At 42.0% G+C, this 23,492-nt stretch overlaps 2 protein-coding genes across 2 annotated transcripts in view; both read left to right on the forward strand.

Moving 5' to 3' along the window:
• The first annotated feature begins 368 nt into the window (after positions 1-368).
• fabp7b (fatty acid binding protein 7, brain, b) lies at positions 369-1,883 on the forward strand. Its single transcript, XM_072555931.1, has 4 exons — positions 369-559; positions 843-1,015; positions 1,299-1,400; positions 1,495-1,883. The coding sequence occupies exons 1-4, from the start codon at positions 487-489 to the stop codon at positions 1,543-1,545; spliced, it is 399 nt and encodes a 132-aa protein (XP_072412032.1). The 5' UTR covers positions 369-486; the 3' UTR covers positions 1,546-1,883.
• Positions 1,884-3,692: 1,809 nt separating this feature from the next.
• smpdl3a (sphingomyelin phosphodiesterase acid like 3A) overlaps positions 3,693-23,492 on the forward strand; it is a 49,575-nt gene continuing 29,775 nt past the window's right edge. Inside the window, exon 1 of the mRNA XM_072555935.1 lies at positions 3,693-3,922. Within this exon, the coding sequence (XP_072412036.1) occupies positions 3,823-3,922 (100 nt within the window). The 5' untranslated portion in view covers positions 3,693-3,822. The remainder of the gene's footprint in view (positions 3,923-23,492) is intronic.

Genomic DNA, 23,492 nt, shown 5'->3' on the forward strand with positions numbered 1-23,492 from the left:
TCTGAGATTTGCATACATTAACAGTGTTGAAATATTCATCAATAAAGTAATGCACAAAACAAACTTATTTCTGTTTCTTTATTGTCCGCTCGCAACGTCCGTTAATGAACTGGAAAAAGACAGTTTGCGGCGGTGATCTAGCGATATAATTCGTAAGTGCAACGGAGACAATAATAAGAGAACAGATCCGTCATCTTTGGTGTTAATTACAGTCTCTACCTTCGGCGCTTTGTTCTTTTTTTGTCGAACTCCCTTTTTTTGTGAAACTTGTTGCTTTAGTCTCGGTCGCTGAGAGGCAGTTTATCTTATCGGCTCTTGGTGCTTTGTCCAGGACTCCTCCCACCCGGGGACTGTATATAGGGGCTATCGCACCGAGCAAGACCACGGCCTTTACAGGTTCACCGTTACCAGGACCTTCACTTCCAACTTTGACGCTAGTTCCCAATCTTTTCTCTGTCCCCATCTCCAATCTCCGGCACCGTCACCATGGTCGATGCTTTTGTCGGAACCTGGAAGCTCGTTGAAAGCGATAATTTTGATGCCTACATGAAAGCTTTGGGTAAGCTAACTTGCAGAAATACCTGGAGTTCGATCTAAACTTTATCAGGACAGTGGAAGGCAAAAAATTTACAAATCCTGCCTGAAGTTGTACTTGAGATAACCGTGTTTAGGATTTTATTACTGTGTTAAATGATCCATATTTTAAGACATAAATTCCAGGGATGTCTTGATTTTATTAAAACTTAATATCTTCTAGTGCAATTAATGAAGCCAACTGTTCTTCCAGTCTCAGCTTGATCAGAAAGCAGCAACTCCTGTAGTTTTTGTATTTTTTTTTGCAGGTGTGAATTTCGCTACTCGCCAAGTTGGGAATGTTACCAAACCGACGATTGTCATCAGTAAAGAGGACGATAAAATAGTGCTGAAGACCCTAAGTACCTTTAAAAATACTGAAATCACTTTCAGACTCGGGGAAGAGTTCGACGAGATCACTCCTGATGACCGAAACTGCAAAGTAAGTTGTGGAAATCGCTGTGCTTTCAGACTGGATGCAGTCGCTGGGGATAATTTGATTTCATTTCTCTTCCCCGCCCCAACCCATGCTCCAGATTCCCGGCTGGTACGGAAGTTTGCGGAGTTAGGTTGCCCCTCTCAGTTTGACAGCATACCGTTAGACGGGAGGGAATTAGTGCTGGAACCTGATGTTAAATATTTGCAGCTGTATTTAACAATTGTGAAGGTTGGCAATCAGCCAACTCTTTACCAATCAATAATTCGTATTTTTTTGGTGCTAACAGACAACGGTGACTTTGGAAGGTGACAAGCTTGTCCATGTTCAGAAATGGGATGGAAAGGAAACGACTTTTGCCAGGGAGATCAAGGATGGTAAAATGTTGATGGTAGGTGGAGCTGCATTTACATTTCAGGTTGAGTCTTCTGTCAGTGTGTGAGCGGCTTGAGTTGTATTATTGAATTCTTTTTATGTTTGAACAGACCCTCACATTTGACGATATTGTTGCCGTTCGTACCTATGAGAAGGCATAACGTTCCATGGGGAGCGAGCCCCGTGCCCCTGTCAGAGCAATCGGGTCCGATTTATTGGACTCCCATGACAGTATTTGAAATCTGGAGCGGTCCTTCCTCTGGCATTTCTGTAATTTACAGGGATTTCCATGGGGGGCTTTGAGTCCACGGACCTTTTTTTTGTAACAAGATTCGAAAAACCGCATTTTATGTTGTACAATGTAACAGGAATAACAACTTTTGTAATATCTGTACATCACTTAATCATTTTTTTTTATAAAACGGAGTTCAGTTGTGGAAGGCCTGTCTTTTAGTCACAATGACAAGTTAAAAAGGTTAATAAAAGAGTTGCTCTGAAACTGTTAGTCGTGGTGTTTCTTATGTGAACAAGAGATTTGCTTCTGTTTAAAATATTGACCAGGCCACCATACCATCTGGAACTTTCAATTACTGCATTTGGCTTGAAATTGCCAACTTTTTTTATGGTGGGTATAAGCTGGTACATTTTTTTTCTGAAAGTCGATGTTGTCATTCACTGGGCTATTTCCCGTTAGCTTCTGGGTAACTGAAATAGCGTGGGCAACCTGTTGCAATTGTGTCAAAGGGGAGAAATGGTAGGAATGGGTCCAAAGTCAATCTTGTTCAATAGTATGAACGTACAGGATAAACTCAGCAGATAATGACAGCAGGATAATATGGCTTAGGGTTATACATCATTCGACAAACTGCTGTCAGAATAATTAATAACTTGAACGGTGAATTAAGAAATTGCATTCCATTGATTAAAAAAACCGTCAACAGTTGTCAAATAAAGGTAAAGTCGCCATAGTGTTTGAGGGTCAGAGGACTATTCTCTCATCAGAGAGATGGAAACCTAGAGATGATTAAAATTAACAATACAATTTTGAGCTATTTTGTAACTTAGATTCTTTTTAGTGAACGAGGAATAAAAACTTTTTTTAAAAAAGAAAACTAGTGAACCTGGACAGCAGAGCCCAGTAAATATTTCAGATGTTAAAACAGAAAGTGCCGGAGACATTCGACAGGTCTGACCACACTCCGGCTGAAGGAAAGGTGTTCTTAAATTGGAAAGGGGTCAGAAAAGTTTTACAAGGATGTTGCCAGAGTTTGAGCTGTAGGGAGAGGCTGAATAGGCTGGGGCTGTTTTCCCTGGAGCGTTGGAGGCTGAGGGGTGACCTTATAGGGGCTTATAAAATCATGAGGGGCATCAGAGGGTGAATCGTCAAGGTCTTTTGTCGAGGGCAGGAGAGTGCAAAACTAGAGAGCATAGATTTAACGTTAGAAAGGAAAGATTTAAAAGGGACTTGAGGGACAACTTTTTCGGGCAGAGCGTGGTCGCTGATACCAATAGCCAGAAGAAGTGGTGGAGGCTGGTACAGTTATAACATTTCAAAGGCATCTGGATGGGTATATGAATAGGAAGGATTTGTTGGGATATGGGCCGGGTGCTGGCAAATGGAACTAGATTAAGTTGGGATATCTGGTTAGGATGGACAAGTTGGACCGAAGGGTCTGTTTCCGTGCTGTACATCTCTATGTCTCTAAACGGGACGAGATGAGTTCAGGATATCTGGTCCGCGCGGGCGAGATAGACCTAAGGGTCTGTTTCCGTTCTGTATTACTCTATGAGAGAAAAACAGGATTCGAGCCCGGTTTGACCAGAGTTATACTGGACTAGAAACGTTGACTCTTGTTTCTTTCTGTGCTCATGCTGCCAGAACTTCTGAGTTCTCCTGCATGTCTTTTTTTTTAAATTTCGTTAAAAATCACACAACACCAGGTTATAGTCCAACAGGTTTAATTGGAAGCACACTAGCTTTCGGAGCGACGCTCCCAATTAAACCTGTTGGACTATAACCTGGTGTTGTGTGATTTTTAACTTTGTACACCCCAGTCCAACACTAGCATCTCCGAATCATTTTTTAAATTTCAGATTTGCAGCACCCGCAGTATTTGCTTTGAAATTCATCCGCTGTGTATTGCAGTAACTCGGACTAAAATTAAAACGATTACTGCTGTACAATTGTGACCGCAACAGCACAATATTTCACAATCACCAAATGCTGCCTGTGCCAAATTCAGTATCAGAAAGGATCGCGAGAGCTCTGACGAGTTGTGAAATGCAAAACTGGGTCGCTTTAACATGGAACAATTGTGAACCTTGACCAACTGCGCTTAGTGAGCCCTCGGTCCCTGAGTTGCTCAGTGAGCCCTCGAACTCTTGAGTTGCTCAGTGAGTCCTGGCGGAAGACGGCGATCACGTGAAAACGCCCAGCGATGGAGGTGAGGTCGGTGCTGCGCTCCCTCTGCCTGGCTCTGAGCTTCGGCTGCACTCTGTGCGCCTTCCCTGGGAATCACCCAGCACTCGGCACCGCAGGTCAGTGGCTGCTATCATTCCAAGGAAGGAGAGAAATGTCTCCCACCTTTATCTAGCCTAGACTCATTGCTGGTTTACTGTCGCGTCGACTGTAATCATCAAGTAGTCCATTCTAGAGGTTACTGTTTGTATCTAAAGTTATGTTCGGAGAGTTTTGTTTTATTGTTTTGTCCCATTAATGCAGAACCACTTTGTTTTGATCAATTGGTTACGAAGTGATTTCAGATGTTGCTATTTTCTTGACGTACGAGTACGGTTTCCCTCAGCGAGAAATTGAAAACAAACTTTTGTTGTTTCCTGGTTGATCCGGAAATAATAGAGGGGAAGGAGACATGCCTATATTTGAGTGAAGCACAGCAGGTGAGTTTACAGAATACATTGGATCAAGCCCACAGCACGGAGAGGCCATTTGCCCGGTCGCTGTCGTTGTGTTCTCTGCAGAAGTCAGTCGCTACGTCCAGTTAACCCTCTCTTGCCACACGTTTTCCACCCCTCTATTTGTCTTCCTAAAATCACGATTAAATCTGCCCCCACTCACGGTGCATTCCAGACGCTAACCTCTTCCTTTTATAAATAATATTTTTTTCTTGTGTTGCTCTTTATTCTTCTGACATTCACCATAAATCAGTGTATCCAGAGTCTCAACATTCCCTTCTTTAAGGAGAACAGCCTGAGGCTGTCCGGTATCTCTAAGTCACAAATCCTTCATCCCTGGATCTGTTCTTGCAAATCATCTTTGCACCTTCTCCAGTGCATTCACGACCTCCTTAAACATTTGTGCCCAGAATTGGAAGCAGTACTCTAGTTGATGCTGAACCAGGCTTTATAAAAGTTAATCATAACATAACTTGCTTTTGTTTCTATTTGTCAAACCCAGGATCCTGGATGGAGTTTTTCAGCAACTTTCTCAATTTGTTCTGCCACCTTCAACAATTTCTGTAGATTAATCCCCACATCCATGTGGTCCTGCACCTCTTTTAGAATTACATCCTTTTATGACCTTTCCTTTTTTTGGTCTTATCAAAATGCATCACATCATATTTCTCTCTTAAAATTGCATCTGTTAGGTATCCATCCATTCTGGCAGCCCATTTGTCCTCTTGAAGTGTAGCAATATCTTCATGATTTAGATTACTTCCAACATTTGTAGTTGTACAGCCAAGCCCAGAACATTAATATAAATCAAGAAAAGCTTTGACCTTAGTACTAACCCTTTATACCTTCCTCAAGTCTGAAAAATAAAAAGAAAATCAACATATGAGTGTCTACATCTGTCCCTTATCCACCTTGATATCCAAGCTGTCATTGTTCCATTTATCCCATGCACTCCCACTTACTGACAAGCCTGTTACACAACATCCTATCAAATTCCTTTTGGAAGTCAAAATACACATCAATTCATTGCCCTTGTCAGATAACGTAAGCACAATTTTCCTTCAACAACCTGTGTTGGCTTTCCAACATTAATCTAAATTTGTCCATGTTTCTATTAATTTTAACCTAGAGAATTGTTTTTAAATGCTTCCCTATCACAGAGATTAAGCTGACAGGCTTGCATTTCTGGGATTTTCCTTAAACGGTTTTTTGAATGTAGGTATAATGTTTTCATTTCTCCAGTCTTCTGGCACCATCCTGAATATCTGAGTGTAAATGGAACATTACTGATGATGGTTCTGCAATTTCCCACCCCAACTATCTGTTGTGTCCTTAACTGGCCCTGTTGAATAATCAACCTAAAATCCAGCTGGCCATTCTAACACCTTTCTTTATCAATTTTTAGCCATTCAGTGTCTCAACCAACCTCCTCTTTCAATTTGATTTTGGCAGCATCTTACTTGTTTAAGACCGAGACAAAGAACTAATTTGAATGCTCAATCCTGCCTTCCAAGTCTTTGCATAGATCTCCTTTTGAATTCTAAATGACCTCACTCCTCTCTTACTGTCATTTTACTATACAGAGCTAACAGCACACTTCTGAATTTCCTTTTATGATAGTTGCTCATGGCTTCTCACATTCTCTCTGTCACTCTTTTATCTTTCTCATTTCAGCTCTGACCTTTCTGCTTTCAGCCTCATTTCCACATACATCAACCTAATATAGCTCAGTTACATGTTTTGCATCAGTTTGCTCTCTACTTTTTTTTATTATCCTGGAAGCTCTGCCTTTTATTGAGTCATACCTAAATGTGTACCAGAATTATTTTAGACTATAAGACCATAAGATATAGGAGAAGAATTTGGCCATCCAGCCCATTGAGTATGCTCTGCCATTCAATCATGGCTTGTACGTTTCTCAACTCCACTCTCCTGTCTTCTCCCTGTAACCTGTGATACCCTGACCAATCAAGGACCTATCTATCTCTGCTTTAAATACACTCCATGACTTGGCCTCCATATCCCTCTGCAGCAATGAGTTCCATAGCTTAACCTTCCTCTGCCTGAAGAAATCCCACCTCATCTCAGTTCTAAAGGTTGGCCCTTCACTCTGAGACTGTGCCCTTTAGTCCTAGTCTTTTTTACTAGTGGATACCTTATCTTCTGCATGTCCACTCTGTCCAGACCTGTCAGTACTCTCTCTAAGTTCTCTGTGAGAACCCCTTCTCCTTCTAAACTCCATCAGTACAAACCCAGAATCCTCAAGCCTTTCATCCCTGAGATCATTCTGGTAAATCTCCTCAGGAACCCCTCCAAGATCAGCACATCCTTCCTTGGAAAGGGGACAGGTGGGGCTAAACTGCTCACAGTATTCCAAACACTGTCTGGTCAGAGTTTTATACAGCCTCAGGAATATATCCTGCTTTTGTCATGAACCCTCTGACATGAACACCACCATTGCCATTACCTTCCTAACTGCAAACTAAACCTGCCTATTAACCATAGGAGAATGCTGAACTGGGACTTCTAAGTGCCTTCGTGATTCAGATTTATGAAGTCTTTATCCATTTAGAAAATAGTGTGTGCTTCTATTTTTCCTACCAAAGTGCATAACCTTACACATTCCATTCAAGTTCTTTGGCACCCTCCCTGCTTCCTCAACACTGCCTGTCACTCCATCTATCTTTGGCCATCCGCAAACTTAGCAACCATACCTTCAGTTTCTTCATCCAGATCTTTACAGATAATGTGAATAGTTGTGATGCCAATACTGACCGCTGTGAAACTCCACTAGATACTTGCTGTCATCCTGAAAAAGACTACTTTATTCTCACTGTCTGCCATCTGCTCGTCTGCCAATCCCCTCTCCATGCCAGTACGTTGTGCCTAACACCACATGCTCTTACCTCATTTAGCAGCCTCCAATGCATGATCTTGTCAAATGCCTTCTGGAAATCCAAACAGATCATGTCCACTGGCACTGCTTTGTATAACTTGCTTGTTAGTTCCTTAAAGAATTCTAACCGATTTATCAGGCATGATGTCCCCTTGACAAAGCTGTGCTGACTCAGCGCTATTTTACTATGCACTTTCCAGTACAGGTCGTTCTGCTATCATACGCATTTCATTAATGCGAATTTGCTATAACCTGGTTGACGAACTAAGGATGCTGTTTCGAAAGCACAAACTTTTAAAACGTGTGTTGGCTGTATTACGATTACATCACCAATACTTTAAGCGCTGTTTTCAAAGCATGATTCTTCTGTAACACGGGGTCACAACCATTGCTTTATAGAAGAACTACCTGTAACTGCATTCTCAACTCTAATAATGGACTTTAAAATCTTACCAATGACTGAATCGGCCTATAATTTCCAATTGGAGGTCTCTGACCATTTCATTGTATCACTGTTCCATTAGAATCAAGAATTGTTATGTTGCAAAAGAAGGGTACTTGGCCCATTTTGGAACGTATGCAGGCAGATAGGATTAGTTTGGAGCAGCATCATGGTTAGCACAGATATGGTGGTCCTATGTTCTTATGGTGCTCGTTTGAAGAGCTGGTACAGACCTCTTAAAGTTTGTTAATACGCCTACTTCTCCCACTGTGTCCAGGCACCTATCATCATCTGTGTAAAAAAAAAACTTGCCTTGCACATCTTCAAACTTTACCCCTCTCATTTTAAACCTATGCCCCCGGTGTTTGACATACTCACCCTGGGAAAACATTTTGAATTATCACCCTATTCATGCCCCTCATAATTTTATATACTTCTCAGCCTGTAGGGAAAACAACCCATGTTTGTCCAACCTCTCCTTGTAGCTAATACCCTCCAAATCAGACAACATCCTGGTAAACCTCTTCTGCACCCTCTCTAAAGCATCCACATCCTTCCCATAGTGTGGCATCCAGAAATGCATACAACACTCCAAATGTGTTCTCACTAAAGTCTTATACAACTGCCAACTTTTATGTTCAGTGCCCCGACTGGTGAAGCTAAGCATGCTTTATGCCTTCTTTGCCACCTTATTCACTTGTATTACCACTTGCAGCAAGCTGTGGACCCTGACCTCAAGATCTCTCTGTATATCATTGCTGCTAAGGCTCCTACCATATTCAGTATATTTTTCTCTTGTATTTGACCTCCCAAAATGCATCACCTCACACTTCAGATTAAACTCCATCTGCCATTTCTGCATCAAACCTTTTAACTGGTCCATGTCCTGCTATATCCTTTGATAGGCTTCCTCACTATCCACAAGTCTACCAACTTTCACGTCATCTCTAAACATATTAATCAGAACTCTGGTACTTTCATCTAATATATAGATGTTCTACCACTGATCCTTGTGAAACACCACTGGTCACAGATCTCCAGTCAGCAAAACACCCCTGATTGCCCTCTATCCCTCATGACCAAGCCAGTTTTGTTTCAAATTTACCAACTTACCATGGAGCCCATGCAACTTAATTATTTAGACCAGGAAGGACTTTGTCAAATGTTTTAGCAAAATCCATTTCAACAACATTAACTATCCTACCCTCATTGATAATTTTTGTCACTTATTCAAAAAAACTCAATTAGGTTTGAGACAAGACCTCCTCTGCATAAAGCCATACCAACAGTCTCTCTTAAGTCCATTCTTTTTCAAATGTGACTACATCCTCTCCCTAAGAATCTTCTCCAATAATTTCCCAACCACCGATGTGAGGCTCACCGGTTTTTAGTTTCCTGGATTATCCCTGTTTCTATTCTTAAAGAAAGGAACAAATTGCATATTCTCCAGTCTTCTGCGACCTTGGCTGTGACTAAAGAGGTTAGAAAGATTTCTGTCAAGGCCCTGTAATCTCTTCCCTTGCCCCCTTCAGTACACAGGGATAGGGACTTATCTACCTTAATGATTTTCAAGACACCCAATTCCTCCTCCCCTTCCATAAGTTTTATTCCTGCATCTATAACTCTTGACTCTTTAGTCAATCAAAATTTGTCTAATTCAGGTAGACAGATTTCACAACTTGACAAGCTCCTTTTTGATTGTAATAACACGGATGTATTAATAAATGATGCTGCTATCATTTATTTATTGCAATATATCCATGTTGATAATTTTTATATACTGAATATTAAGTTTGTATTTCACGTTATCAAAATGAGTAAAAACTCAACCTTTGGAAATGATGCCGGAATTTCTCTTTATAACTGAAATAATGACATGCGACCATTCGTAAGTGTAATTTCTGTAGAATGCATGAAACACTGACACGTAAAACTAGTGAAAAAGTAACCCTTTTATCACTCCCTGTGTTGTTTGATCCAGATCTGTTGACAACAGATGTTGAGAATTTTTGCTCAGGGTTATAATAAGAATAAAAAATTCTAGTACCCTAAGAGTTGCTTGGTTTACAAATTCAGAATCCTAGTAAGTTATGAAAGGATTTATTCGACAGCAAATGATGACATTTAATGTTCATTTTGAATACATGGAGTCTCCTGGTGGATTTGTTTGCCTAATATTTGCAGTAAAAGTGAACAAAAGAGCAAACTAATACACTGCTGCATCTTGCTAAAATGTTCAAATGCATAATTCATTCTCTCCCACCATCCTGCCATTTTCTGAAAATTCCTGCTTGGGAATTAATGTGATTAATTGGTAAAACATTATAACCATCACACTCTAATTCACTCGAAGAAGGCAAAATTTTTATTTTAGTGCTTCATCTTTTCTTTGTTGAGGGATAAGTTGGTCTCCCACTTTTTCCAGAAAAAGTTATTATTTATGATTGACTTATCTTTGAGAAGTGTGTGGTGCTCCACCAATACCGCCCAATACTTTCAATTAAACCAATTTAATTGGCAGACCCTTTTTATCATGATGGACACCAGAACAGTGTCTGATTCTATTCTTCCATGGCATCGATGTAGATGCTTTCAAGTAGGTATTACTAAATGGAGATCTGGAGCAAGTAACTATGGGGAGTTGGTGGGTTTGAAATGAACATTAGTGGATAGCATATTTGCAGAAATTGAAACAGATGTCAAAGAAGAGATGAGTCAGAAGTGGACCTGGTGAAAATTAGAGAAGGACTGTAATTTGAAGTAAAATTGACTAAATTTTCCAATTCTGAATGTGAGCAGAATATAAAGAATGACAGAAGGTTATTCAGGAGGAAGAAATTATAGTATGAAAGGAAGCTAGCTAGGAATGTAAAAACCAACAGTGAAAATTTCTGCAAGTTTGAAAAGTGGAAACACTATGTCAAGTGATTAAAATAGAAGGAACTGCAGTCCCTGGAGATCTGAAACAAAAATAGAAGGTGCTGGAAAAAAAATCATCAGGTTTGGCAGCATCTGTGGAGAGAAAAACAGTTAACATTTTGAGCTTGATGACCCTTCTTCAGAACAGAAAACAGCTGGGAAATGGTGGTATTTATGCTGATGATAGGAGATTGGCTTGGGAGTGAGAGGAATGAATAAAATACATGGAGACAGTGAGGGAGAGTGATACTGAATACGTACTATTGAGAAGTGTAAATAGTTGAAAATGTGCTCGGAGCAACCCATATTCAGAACTGGACTTGGGATGTGTGGATGGGGTAAAGAACGTGGATGATAGTGTTGTTCAGATTAGATTAGATTCCCTACAGTATGGAAACAGGTCTTTTGGCCCAACAAGCCCACACCGACCCTCCGAAGAGTAACACACCCAGACCCGTTTCTCTACTCTGTATTTACCCCAACTGATGACTTTAGATTAATGGTCTACAATTGTTTAACTGGACATTGAGTCTTGCAGGCTGTAATGTATCATGGCAAAAGATGAGATGTTGTTCCTCCAGCTTGCATTAGCTTTGATGGAGCACTGTAGCAGGTCTGAGGCAGAGATATTGGCATGGGAATATAGTGATGTAAAGTGAGTGTTGGTCCTCGAGAAAGTGAGAATGTGGATTTACAGTAGATAACAAGAAAATGCAGATGGAATATGTTGTGTCTATCTGTCTTTATTATAAAAGATAAAAAATGTCTTGTAATAGTCATAAATCAGGAGGTAGAAGGGAGAGAGAAACTTATGAGCTTGCAGTCTTGAGACAAATGGTATTAAGGAAACTGATGAAGCAGTTGCCTGACAGGTCTCTGGGTTCAGAGGGACTTCATCCTAATACCTTAAAAGAGGTTGTGAGTGAGGTAGTTGTGTTGATGTTAATCTTCTGATACTTTCTAAGTTCAATTTTGCATTGGACTGGAAAGTAGCAAATACGGACCATTCCCCCACAGTCCCACTGCCATTTATGAAGGGATGGAAGTGGAAAACAGGAAGCTATTGGCTAGTTAGCTTGATGTCAGTTGTAGGGAAGGGTTAGAATGATCATGAAAGGGAATATAGCTGCGCACGTAAAAAACCTTAATGTATTTGGGAAGAATTAGCATGCTATTGTCAAATTTGAAGAAATACCATGCACTGTGAATAAATCAGATCTTATAGACATACTTGGACTTCGAGAAGGAATAGGATACTACATCAAAGGTTCAATTGGGACAGCACATCCATCCTAGGACAAGCCAAACAGAGACATACATGAGAATTCCTAGAAGCATGGCATTGCAACCGGAACTTTATCAACAAACATATTGAGTTAAACCCCCATCTACCACCACCTGAGAAAAAGAACAGGAAATGTCACCGCAGGAATTAACATCACCAACCCAAAGAAATCCAAACTTGTAAATAGAAAGCAGGGATTATCAACAGTGCTTCACCTGGAAGCCTACTGAATATGTTACCTAGCAGGGTGATGCAACATCTAGAAATTAACCTTCCAGCTCAGTGAGCAAACCTAGAACATCAAAGGTTATTTCAGAATTAAAGCTCTTTGTGTAGAGGGTAACATATTAGTATTGGCTGGCTGGCAGAAAACATAGTACGCATAAACGAGTCTTTATCTGATTGGCAGGATAGTGCATAATGTAGGAAAAGTTGTTCACTTTGGCAGGTAGAATAATAAAACAGTATTATTTAAATGGAGAACAATTTGGGCGGCACGGTGGCACAGTGGTTAGCACTGCTGCCTCACAGCGCCGGAGACCTGGGTTCAATTCCCGACTCAGGCGACTGACTGTGTGGAGTTTGCACGTTCTCCCCGTGTCTGCGTGGGTTTCCTCCGGGTGCTCCGGTTTCCTCCCACAGTCCAACGATGTGCAGGTCAGGTGAATTGGCCATGCTAAATTGCCCATAGTGTTAGGTAAGGGGTAGATGTAGGGGTCTGGGTGGGTACGCTTCGGCGGGGCGGTGTGGACTTGTTGGGCCGAAGGGCCTGTTTCCACACTGTAAGTAATCTAAATCTAATCTAAATCTAAATTGTAGAATTCTGAGGTGCAAACAGATTTATGCAAGGGTCACATGTACAACATGCAAACAAGAAGGCAGATGGGAGAATTGATAATAGAAGCAGGAATATTATACTTAAAATAAACAAGACATTGATGAGACCACATCTTGAATACCATATGCTGTTTTGGTTTCCATATTATGGGAGGATGTAAATGTACTGGAGACAGTGTAGAAGTTTAAATAATTTTTACCTGGAATAAGAAGGTTGGTTTATGAGAATAGGAGAGATAGGCTGCGCATGTTTCCATGGAGTTTAACAGAGCAAGGGTTAACTTGATTGAAGGGTATAAGAGCTGAAAATGTGTTGCTAGAAAAGCGCAGCAGGTCAGGCAGCATCCAAGGAACAGGAGAATCGACGTTTCGGGCATGAGCCCTTCTTCGGGCTCTTGCCCGAAATGTCGATTCTCCTGCTCCTTAAATGCTGCCTGACCTGCTGCGCTTTTCTAGCAACACATTTTCAGCTCTTATACCCTTCAATCAAGTTAACCCTTGCTCTGTTAAACTCCATGGAAACATGCGCAGCCTATAAGGAGCAGGAGAATCGACATTTTGGGCAAGAGCCCGAAGAAGGGCTCATGCCCGAAACGTCGATTCTCCTGCTCCTTGGATGCTGCCTGACCTGCTGCGCTTTTCCAGCAACACATTTTCAGCTCTGATCTCCAGCATCTGCAGTCCTCCCTTTCTCCTGAAGGGTATAAGATCCTGAATGGTCTTGACAAGGTAGATGTGGAAAGGATGTTTCCTCTTGTAGGGGAGTCCAAACCTAAGGGGTCACTGTTTTAAAATTTGGAGTCATCCTTTTAGAACAGAGATGAGGAGACATCTTTGGTCTGAATGTTGCATAATTTTGGAACTCTCTGCCTCAGAAGATGATAGAGGCAAAATCTTTAAATACAATGAAGGCAGAACCTTGCTAGAAAGACAATCAAAGGTTATTAGGGTGGTTTTAAATGTGAAATTGGAAACACAAACAACTGTCATCTTGTATAGCAGAGCTGGCTTGAAGGGCCGATGGTCTCTGTCTGCTCCTATTTCGTATGTTTGTTAGAAACACAAAGATAGTTGGGAAGAGATTATTCAAGAGGAGGGAAAAGTTGTGTCAAGATATGAAGGAATAAGCTCAGTAGGGCAGGAACAGACTGTAGTCCTTGTCTGACAGGGCACTTCTGGTGTTGATTTTGGCAAGGATGGACAAGCAGGCTGTGCAGAGTTGCGGGGGTATGAGGTGGGGGGAACACCTCTAGAGGAGATGACAGTCCTGGAAACATCAGCTTGTTGTTCAGTGGCACTTGGTCATGCTTCAGGGGAGATGGCTGAATGTTTCTGAGAGTTGGCACACAACCTCTGCAAAGTAAAGATCAATAAGATAAGCCACAGCACCATCTTTGTCAGCAGGTTTGATAACATAGTAGGGGTTGGACTGGAGAGAATGGCATGCTGCGAGTTCAGAATAAGATAGATTAGTGTCGGTGAGGGAAGCTGAGAAATTAAGATGGCTGATGTTATGTTCTTGATGTGGTGTTTGAGGGCTGGAAAAGGACCAGAAGAAGAAGGAGTCCAGATGACGGAGCATGTTGGAGGTGGGTGAAAGAACCTTTAAAATGTGGAGGAAACATTGCCCAAAGAAATAGGCAGCACTGTGAAGGTGACAGAAGAAGAGTTCAACATTATGACATGTCTGAAATCAATTGTCGCACGTTTGTTTGCTCTGTCCACTTATTTCTTCACTGGAAGTAATCCAGAAATTACTGCCTTACTGAAGTCCTGTTGCTAGTTCTCCTCATCACTTCCTAAAATCTCTGAGGGAGCTGGATCAGTGTTAAGGACTTTCCATGTGTAAATAAAGGATGATTTGGTGATGGGATACCAGCCTCTATGAAGGTTACTTTGGTAGACACTCAGATTTTTTCCACGGGCCAGAGAATCTAAAACTTATGAGCATTATTATGTTTAAGGAGCTGAGTGATCATGATCAGACTGAGATAGGATAAATAACTTCAGCCAAAGAGGTGTGAACCCGTGGAATTCTTTGCACTAAAAGATTATGGATGTTCCGTCAGTGAATACATGTAAGATTGGGATAGACAGATTTTTGATCTCAACGTGTATAAGTATCATTCAATATAGAAACAGACCCTTCAGTCCAACTTGTCCAAGCTGACCAAGATTCCCAAATTAAACTCATCCCACTTGCCTGTGTTTGGCCCATATCCCTCTAAACCTTTCCTATTCATGTACTTGTCCAAATATTTTTTAATTGTTGTAACTGTACCTGCATCTATGACTTCCCCTAGCAGTTCATTCCACACATGAACCACCTTCTGGTGCTGTATCACCATGCCACCAGGTCCGGGAAGATCAGATTTAACCTGGTGCAGAGTCTTCTCCCTATTTGCAACTGTGCTGGAGCTATCCCTGTAGTTGCATATGGAGTGGTCCTATAATCAAATAGGAACTGGGATAGTAATGGAGCTCCATGAGTTTAGAGTTTCATATTAAAATAAATGGAATATTAAAATGCATTTGTTCCTGTATGTGCAATATTACCTATGGTGTCCCCTCTGATTCATCTTTAGTCCCTTCTACTTAGTCATAGAGTCATAGAGATATACAACATGGAAACAGACCCTATGGTCTAACTCGTCCATGCTGACTAGATATCCCAACCCAATCTAGTCCCATCTGCCAGCATCCGGCCCATATCCCTCCAAACCCTTCCTACTCATATACCCATCCAAATGCCTTTTAAATGTTGCAATTGTACCAGCCTCCACCACATCCTCTGGCAATTCATTCCATATACGTACCACCCTCTGTGTGAAAATGTTGCCTCTTAGGTCTCTTTTATATCTTTCCCCTCTCACCCTAAACCTATTCCCTCATAGACTTTGCCTATTTACCCTATCCATGCCCCTCATAATTTTGTAAATCTCTATAAGGTCACCCCTCAGCTTCCGACGCTCCAAGGAAAACAGCTCCAGCCTGTTTAGCCTCTCTCTATAGCTCAAATCCTCCAACCCTGGCAACATCCTTGTAAATCTTTTCTGAACCCTTTCAAGTTTCACAACATCTTTCCCATAGGAAGGAGACCAGAATTGCACGCAATATTCCAACAGTGGCCTAACCAACTTCCTGTACAGCCGCAAAATGACCTCAATACTCTGGCCAATAAAGGAAAGCATACCAAACGCCTTCTTCACTATCTTATCTACCTGCAACTCCACTTTCAAGAAGCTATGAACCTGCACTCCAAGGTCTCTTTGTTCAGCAACACTCCCTCGGACCTTACCATTAAGTGTATAAGTCCTACTAAGATTTGCATTTCCCAAAATGCAGCACCTCACATTTATCTGAATTCAACTCCATTTGCCACTTCTCAGCCCATTGGCCCATCTGTTGAAATCTAGGTGACCCTCTTCGCTGTCCACTACACCTCCAATTTTGGTGTCATCTGCAAACTTACTAACTGTACCTCTTATGCTCGCATCCAAGTTATTTATGTAAATGACAAAAAGTAGAGGGCCCACCACCAATCCTTGTAGCACTCCACTGGTCACAGGCCTCCAGTCTGAAAAACAACTTTCCACCACCACCCTCTGTCTTCTACCTTTGAGCCAGTTCTATATCCAAATGGCTAGTTCTCCCTGTATTCCGTGAGATCTAACCTTGCTAATCAGTCTCCCATGGGGAACCTTGTCGATCGCCTTACTGAAGTCCATGTAGATCACATCTACTGCTCTGCCCTCATCAATCCTCTTTGTTACTTTTTCAGAAAACTCAATCAAGTTTGTGAGACATGATTTCTCAGGCACAAAACCATGTTGACTATACGTAATCAGGCCTTGCCTTTCCAAATACATGTACATCCTGTCCCTCAGGATTCCATCCAACAACTTGCCCACCACCGATGTCAGGCTCACTGGTCTATAGTTCCCTGGCTTGTCCTTACCACCTTTCTTAAACAGTGACACCACATTAGCCAACCTCCAGTCTTCCGGCACCTCACCTGTGACTACCGATGATACAAATATCTCAGCAAGAGGCCCAGCAGTCACTTCCCTAGCTTCCCACAGAGGTCTAGGGTACACCTGATCAGGTCCTGGGGATTTATCCACTTTTATGCATTTCAAGATATCCAGCACTTCCTCCTCTGTAAAATGGATATTTTGCAAGTTGTCATCATCTATTTCCCTACAGGGTAAAAACAATGACTGCAGATGCTGGAAACCAAATTTTGGATTAGTGGTGCTGGAAGAGCACAGCAGTTCAGGCAGCATCCAAAGAGCAGCAAAATCGACGTTTCGGGCAAAAGCCCTTCATCAGGAATAAAGGCAGAGAGCCCAAAGCGTGGAGAGATAAGCTAGAGGAGGGTAAAGGGGAGAAAGTAGCATAGAGTACAATAGGTGAGTGGGGGAGGGGATGAAGGTGATAGGTCAGGGAGGAGGGTGGAGTGGATAGGTGGAAAAGAAGATAGGCAGGTAGGACAAGTCATGGGGACAGTGCTGAGCTGGAAGTTTGGAACTGGGGTGAGGTGGAGGAAGGGGAAATGAGGAAACTGTTGAAGTTCACATTGATGCCCTGGGGTTGAAGTGTTTCGAGGCAGAAGATGAGGCGTTCTTCCTCCAGGCATCTGGTGGTGAGGGAGCGGTGGTGAAGGAGGCCCAGACCTCCATGTCCTCGGCAGAGTGGGAGGGGGAGTTGAAATGTTGGGCCACAGGGCGGTGTGGTTGATTGGTGCGGGTGTCCCGGAGATGTTCCCTAAAGTGCTCTGCTAAGAGGTGTCCAGTCTCCCCAATGTAGAGGAGACTGCATCGGGAGCAACAGATGCAATAAATAATATTAGTGGACGTGCAGGAAAAACTTTGATGGATGGGGAAGGCTCCTTTAGGGCCTTGGATAGAGGTGAGGGAGGAGGTATGGGCGCAGGTTTTGCAGTTCCTGCGTTGGCAGGGGAAGGTGCCAGGATGGCAGGGTGGGTTGTAGGGGGGGGGGGGGGGGCGTGGACCTGACCAGGTAGTCATTGGAGGGAATGGTCCACCTCCAAAAAGACCCCACCACCAGGGATATATTTCCCTCCCCACCCCTTTCCATCTTCCGCAAAGACCGTTCCCTCCGTGCAGTTAACCTCGGCTACCAGACATAACTTCTCAACATCATATTGATTCTGGACACCCCTGGATGACCTTGATGGAGTATCTGGTTGCGACCTTTGCTGGGGGGCAATCACTGTTGCTCCACATAGTAATATACCATCCTCAACTGTGGTTGGTTTCTCTGGGTCCAAAAGATGTTCAGTTTTGGTTGTGATGGTCCTTTGATTTCCCCATTAGCATCAGCCGTTTGAGTTTTTCCAGCACTGGATCTTTCTGCATCCAAAGTCAGCTGTAACTGGAAGTGTGCCCAGAAAATGTAAAACTGTTACAGACTCTTCCAGTGGGGGTACCACCAGTGATGGATCTACCACTGGAGGCAGTTCAATGCATTCACTACCTGGCCTCCTGGATGGTGGAATTATATGCACTTAGTATTAGAAACCACAGCTGAATTTGGTCTGAAGCTGTGAGCAGCACTGCCTTGACCTCTAAGTAAACCTAGCAGGAGGTTGTGGTTCACTATTACAATAAATTTCCAATATGACCGCCAAACATTCCTTCTCTATCTAGGCATATTTGCACTCTGCGTTAGCCAAAGTGCTGGATGAATATGCTTTTCGACGTTCCTCTCCATTGGGCCACCCTAATGGCGTATGGGGAGGCATTGTATGTCAATACCAGATCTCGCTTGGGATCATCATGTATCAAGACCTTGGAGGAGGATATGGCTTGGCTATTTGATGTGGCTTGGCTAAATGACCATTTCCAAGGCTGACCCTCTTTTAGGAGTTATTGCAAAGGTGCCAGGATGGAAGCCAGATTATGTATGCCCTTTCCATAATTAATCACCAGCCCAAGGAAAGACTAAGCTCTGGTACAGACATGGGAGCTGGTGTACCTTTGATTGCCCTTGCTTCATCTTCCAATGGGTGTAACCTGGTCTCGTTGACTCTGTAGCCCAAGTGCACTTGGGGTGTTAGGAACACAGATTTTCCCCTTCTAAGCATACGCCCACCTGGGAAAAATGTCTAGGACTATGTCCGAGTTCTCCAAGTGCTCCTTGTTGGTCTTCCCTGTTATTATCATGTCATCTAAATAAATGGTGACCTGGGATAGACCTTGTAAAATATTCTGAATCGCCCTTTGAAAAATTGCACTGGCTGACAATACCCCAAATGGCAGTCTTGTATGTTAGTACAAATCCTGATGGGTATTAATTGTAGCATATTTCTGGGAATCCTCATCTAACGGCAATTGCAAGTACATAGGGCTAATATCCAGCTTTGTGAAGATCCCCTTGCCAGTTTTGTGTATAAATCCTGTATACAAGGGATTGGTTGTTTATCCAGCTTTAAAAAAGTGGTTTACCATTTGTTTAAAGTGCCCACAAAGGTGAATTGACCCACCAGCTTTCACAATCGGTACGGTTGGTGCTGCCCATTTCACAAACTGGACTGGTTTGATGATTCCTTTGCTTTCCAACCTTGTGATTTCTGCTTCTACTTTTGCCCATGAGACAAATGGCACTGGGTGTGTTTTGCAGAATTGTGGAATTGCTTCCTGGTCAATATGCAAGATGGCCTTGGCTTCTTTGATAGTCCTTGGTCCTTCCTGAAAATCCTATGGGTATTTAATTCGGACTGAACCCAAGCAGCCAATTTAATTGAAAAATGTTAAGCCCATTTGGGTGAATCTTTCTCAACCAATTTCATTCCATCAAGCTTGCACCTGAGCCTTTACCTACAATCAGTGGGAACTGAGCCAACTGCTTCTCATAAACAACTGGAACCAACGTCGTATCCTTAATCTGTAAAGGTTCCCAGTATAGGATCTCAGTCTAGCCGAGGCCTTGTGCAAACTTAAGGGTTGGCGTCTATAGTGAATTTTTTTTAAAGACTGATTCTGTGATCACTGAAACGGACGCACCAGTATCCACCTCCATTAGAATCAGTTGACCACTGAACCAGATGTTTATTTTGGTTCTGATTTGAATGTTGCTAAGCTATTTAACTGTTCCAAACCAGATGTAGGTGGACTTTCCAGGGTGTGCACTGTCCTGGATACCAGCCTATAAGTTCTCTTACTCAATACAGGTATAGTAAGACTCCTTTTGCTGTCTCAAGTCCACATACCAGCAGCAACTATAATGGCTTGTCAGCCCGGATTCCAAAGAAAATTTTTACTGTTTGGCCAAGGCTTGCTTTTGTTTCGATGTTTTGTGCTGACTGAGAGTCTGACATACCCTCTGTTTAGGGTATGTCCTGAGTGAGGCTATGCAATTGGCTACACTCAAGTGGTCTTCCTACTTTCCTTGGAATATCCTGCAACCCTCATGCTCCACTTGCTGGATTTCCCAATGATAAAACCAGTTATAGTGCCTGTTTTAAGAGCAGTTGGGCTTCAATTATTGCAGATTTTTGCATGGTTACATCATTAATCCCACATGCCAAACAGTCTTTCAGCATCTGATTAATGGTTAAACCAAAGTCACATGCCTCTGCCAGTCACCTTAACCACGTGTTAACCTAGTCAAAAATCCCAATACAGATTCCTCTGGTTCTCTAACTGCTGAGTGGAAACAATAGCATTAGGGGAGATTTGGGGTTGCAATATTCCTTAATTAAATCCAACAACTTGTGAAAATTTTCAGTATCTGGTGCCTCAGGGAAAGTTAACCTCCTAATAACTGAAAAGGCTGCATGTTCCCAATCTATCAAGAGAATTACTCACTGTTTTTCATCTGCCTCAATGTCACTTGCCTGGAAAAAGTAACACGTTCTTACCACATATTGGACCTGGTCTTCAACAGCTTGGTCAAACGTGCCAAGCTTTCCAGTAACGGCATGACGCAAGCAAAGTTTACTCTAACTCACAGATGACTCTGTGAGCCAGTTTCTTCAGAATGTGCTTAACTCTCACTGCCACTGATACAACTCCACAGGGGACCCATATCCCATCACCAAGTCACCTTTTACTGACACACAGAGAGTTCTTGACACTGATCCAGCTTTTTCAGAGTGGAGAGCAGTCTGACACACCTGTTCTTATCTCTCACCAGGGCTCCCTGATTGGACCAGATTTACAGCCCCAGTCTGGGAACTCATATTCTATGCGGCTGACCTCATTACAATTACTAAATCTACCCTATCAAAATCCTATTTAGATCGCTTCTCATTCTTCTAAACTTTAGGTCCAATTAATCAGCCTCTCATCACCGTACAATCCGTTTATTCCAATGACCAATTTAGTGAACCCCTGCTGTACCACTTCCAATGCAAGTTTGTGCAAGAGGTCATGTGCTTACCAAAACTGCAACTTCACCATTTGCCTGCTCTTTGCAAAGCTGTTGAATATTTGAGAGGTTTATTTCTCTCATCTGAAACTCTAGTCTGATTATCACAATTTCTGACATTGTGACAAAGCCTTTAATATTGCTTTCTATTCATATAAATTTGTGGCTTCCATGGAAACTCTGTTTGCAGCACAGACATTCACAGATTCCAGTTTGAAAAGCACTGATCTGGACCCATTACATCCTTAGACAGAAGAAAAATCCAACTCTTATTCTTCAAAATGAGAATATGTTTAATTTACATGATCATTCTTCTTAATCTTTGTGGTTGCTTTCTTCTTCATTAACAAAAACATTCATACCCAGTATTTCTGGACTTTCAGTTCAGGGCTGAACTGTTGAACAGTTCATCTTTCATGAAATAATATCTACAAACCAATTGTTCTATAAAATGGAGTGTAGTCACAGAGACAGTTCCACAGAAAATATTGACTCTGACATTTGGTTTGGTCCATTTTACAGACTTTGCGTTGAAAAAAATCACATTCTTTCATGATCTTTATAGAATTGATATATTTTGTGATACAACGCATTCCAAAAAGTAGAAGAACCTTCCTGCAAAGAAGTGAATTGAACCCAACATAGTTAGAATATGCAGGACAGTTGCTCAGCAACATGGCTTTTCTTCAGATTCTGTATGAAAGAGCTACCTCTATAATAGATGAGTGAGTGCAACATTACCACTGAAAGACTGCTGCTTAGAAGTGCCAGGAAAATAAATTCTTCTCTCAGGCAAGAAGTGTGCCTGTCAATGCAAGAAATTGGTTTAAAATAAAAGTAAGGAAGATCTAAAAGGGTGGTATGGTAGCTCAGTGGTCAGTACTGCTGCTTCACAGCACCAGGGACCCGGGTTCAATTCCAGCCTTGGGTGACTGTCTACGTGGAGTTTGCACATTCTCAACATGTCTGTGTGGATTTCCTCCGGGTGCTCTGGTTTCCTCCCACAGTCCAGTGATATACAGATTAGGTGGATTTGCCATGCTAAATTGCCCATAGTATCCAGCGTTGTGCAGGCTAGGTGAATTAGCCAATGGAAATACAGGGTTACAGGGATAGGGTAGGATGCTCTTTGGAGAGTCAGTGAGAACTCAAAGGGTCAAATAGCCTATTTCTACATTGTAGGGATTCTATAAAATCCAAAAGTTGAATGTATAATGTTTTTTTGTGTAAATACAATTCTGAGTCAGTGCTTCGATGGCAATGTTTGAAATTGTGTGTTAAAAAATTGTATTTGGAACCATAGAAGATAGGGGCAGGAGTAGACCTTTTGACCCTTTGAGCCTGCGCTGCCATTCACTATCACCATGGCTGATCATCCAAATCCTTATCCGTTTCCACTTTAGACTGCGATCCCGGTTCTGCACTCCCCAGTAATAGGCACATCCTCCCTGTGTTTACCCAGTCTGGTAATGTTAAAATTTCATTGGTTTCAATAAGGTCTCACCCTCTTCAAAAACCCCAGTGACTATTTAAGGCAATTACAATGCAGCTCAGGAGCAGGCCCTTCAGCTCACCAAGCCTACGCCAATTCCGAATCCTTATTTAGACCCATTACTTATTACCCATACACAGTCTCTATCCCTCTGTTCGCCTTCAATAATGTAACCAAAACAGCATATAGTACTCTAGGTGTAATCTCATCAAGGCATCATATAATTGCAGCAGGGCATCCCCATTCCTGTACTCAAATCCCCTTGTTACCATATCAATTGCTTTCTTCACTATCTTCTGCACATACATATGTAATTTCAGTGACTGGTGTACAATGACACCCAGGTCTCATTGTGCCTCTCCATTTCCCAACCTATCACCATTCAGAAAATAATTTGCCTTCCTGTTTTTGCTTTCAAAGTGCATAATCTCACATTTATCTGCATTATACTTCATCTGCCATGCATTTGCTAGCTCACTCAACTTGTCCAAATCATACTGAAGCATCTTTGCAGCCTCCTCACGGTTTGCTCTTCAACTCAGTTTTGTGTCGTCTACAACCAAGGAGATATTACAATTAGTTCCCTCATCTAAATCATAAATATATATTATGAATAGCTGAGGTCCAAGCATTGATCATCTGTGGTACACACTAGCTACTGTCTGCCATTTTGCAAAATCACCAATTTATTCCTACTCTTTGTTTCCTGTATCTATGTCAGTTTTCCATCTATGTCAGTTTTCCATCTATGTCAGTTTTCCATCTATGTCAGTTTTCCATCTATGTCAGTTTTCCATCTATGTCAGTGAACTACCTGCAAACCCATGCCTGTTAATTTTACATGCTAATCTCTTATGGTGGCCTTTATCAAAAACCTCCTGAAAGTCCAAGTAAACCACATCCACTGGCTCCTGCTGATCAACTGTGCTA

The sequence above is a fragment of the Chiloscyllium punctatum genome, chromosome 3 (assembly GCF_047496795.1).
Source record: "Chiloscyllium punctatum isolate Juve2018m chromosome 3, sChiPun1.3, whole genome shotgun sequence".
Classification (NCBI taxonomy): domain Eukaryota; kingdom Metazoa; phylum Chordata; class Chondrichthyes; order Orectolobiformes; family Hemiscylliidae; genus Chiloscyllium; species Chiloscyllium punctatum.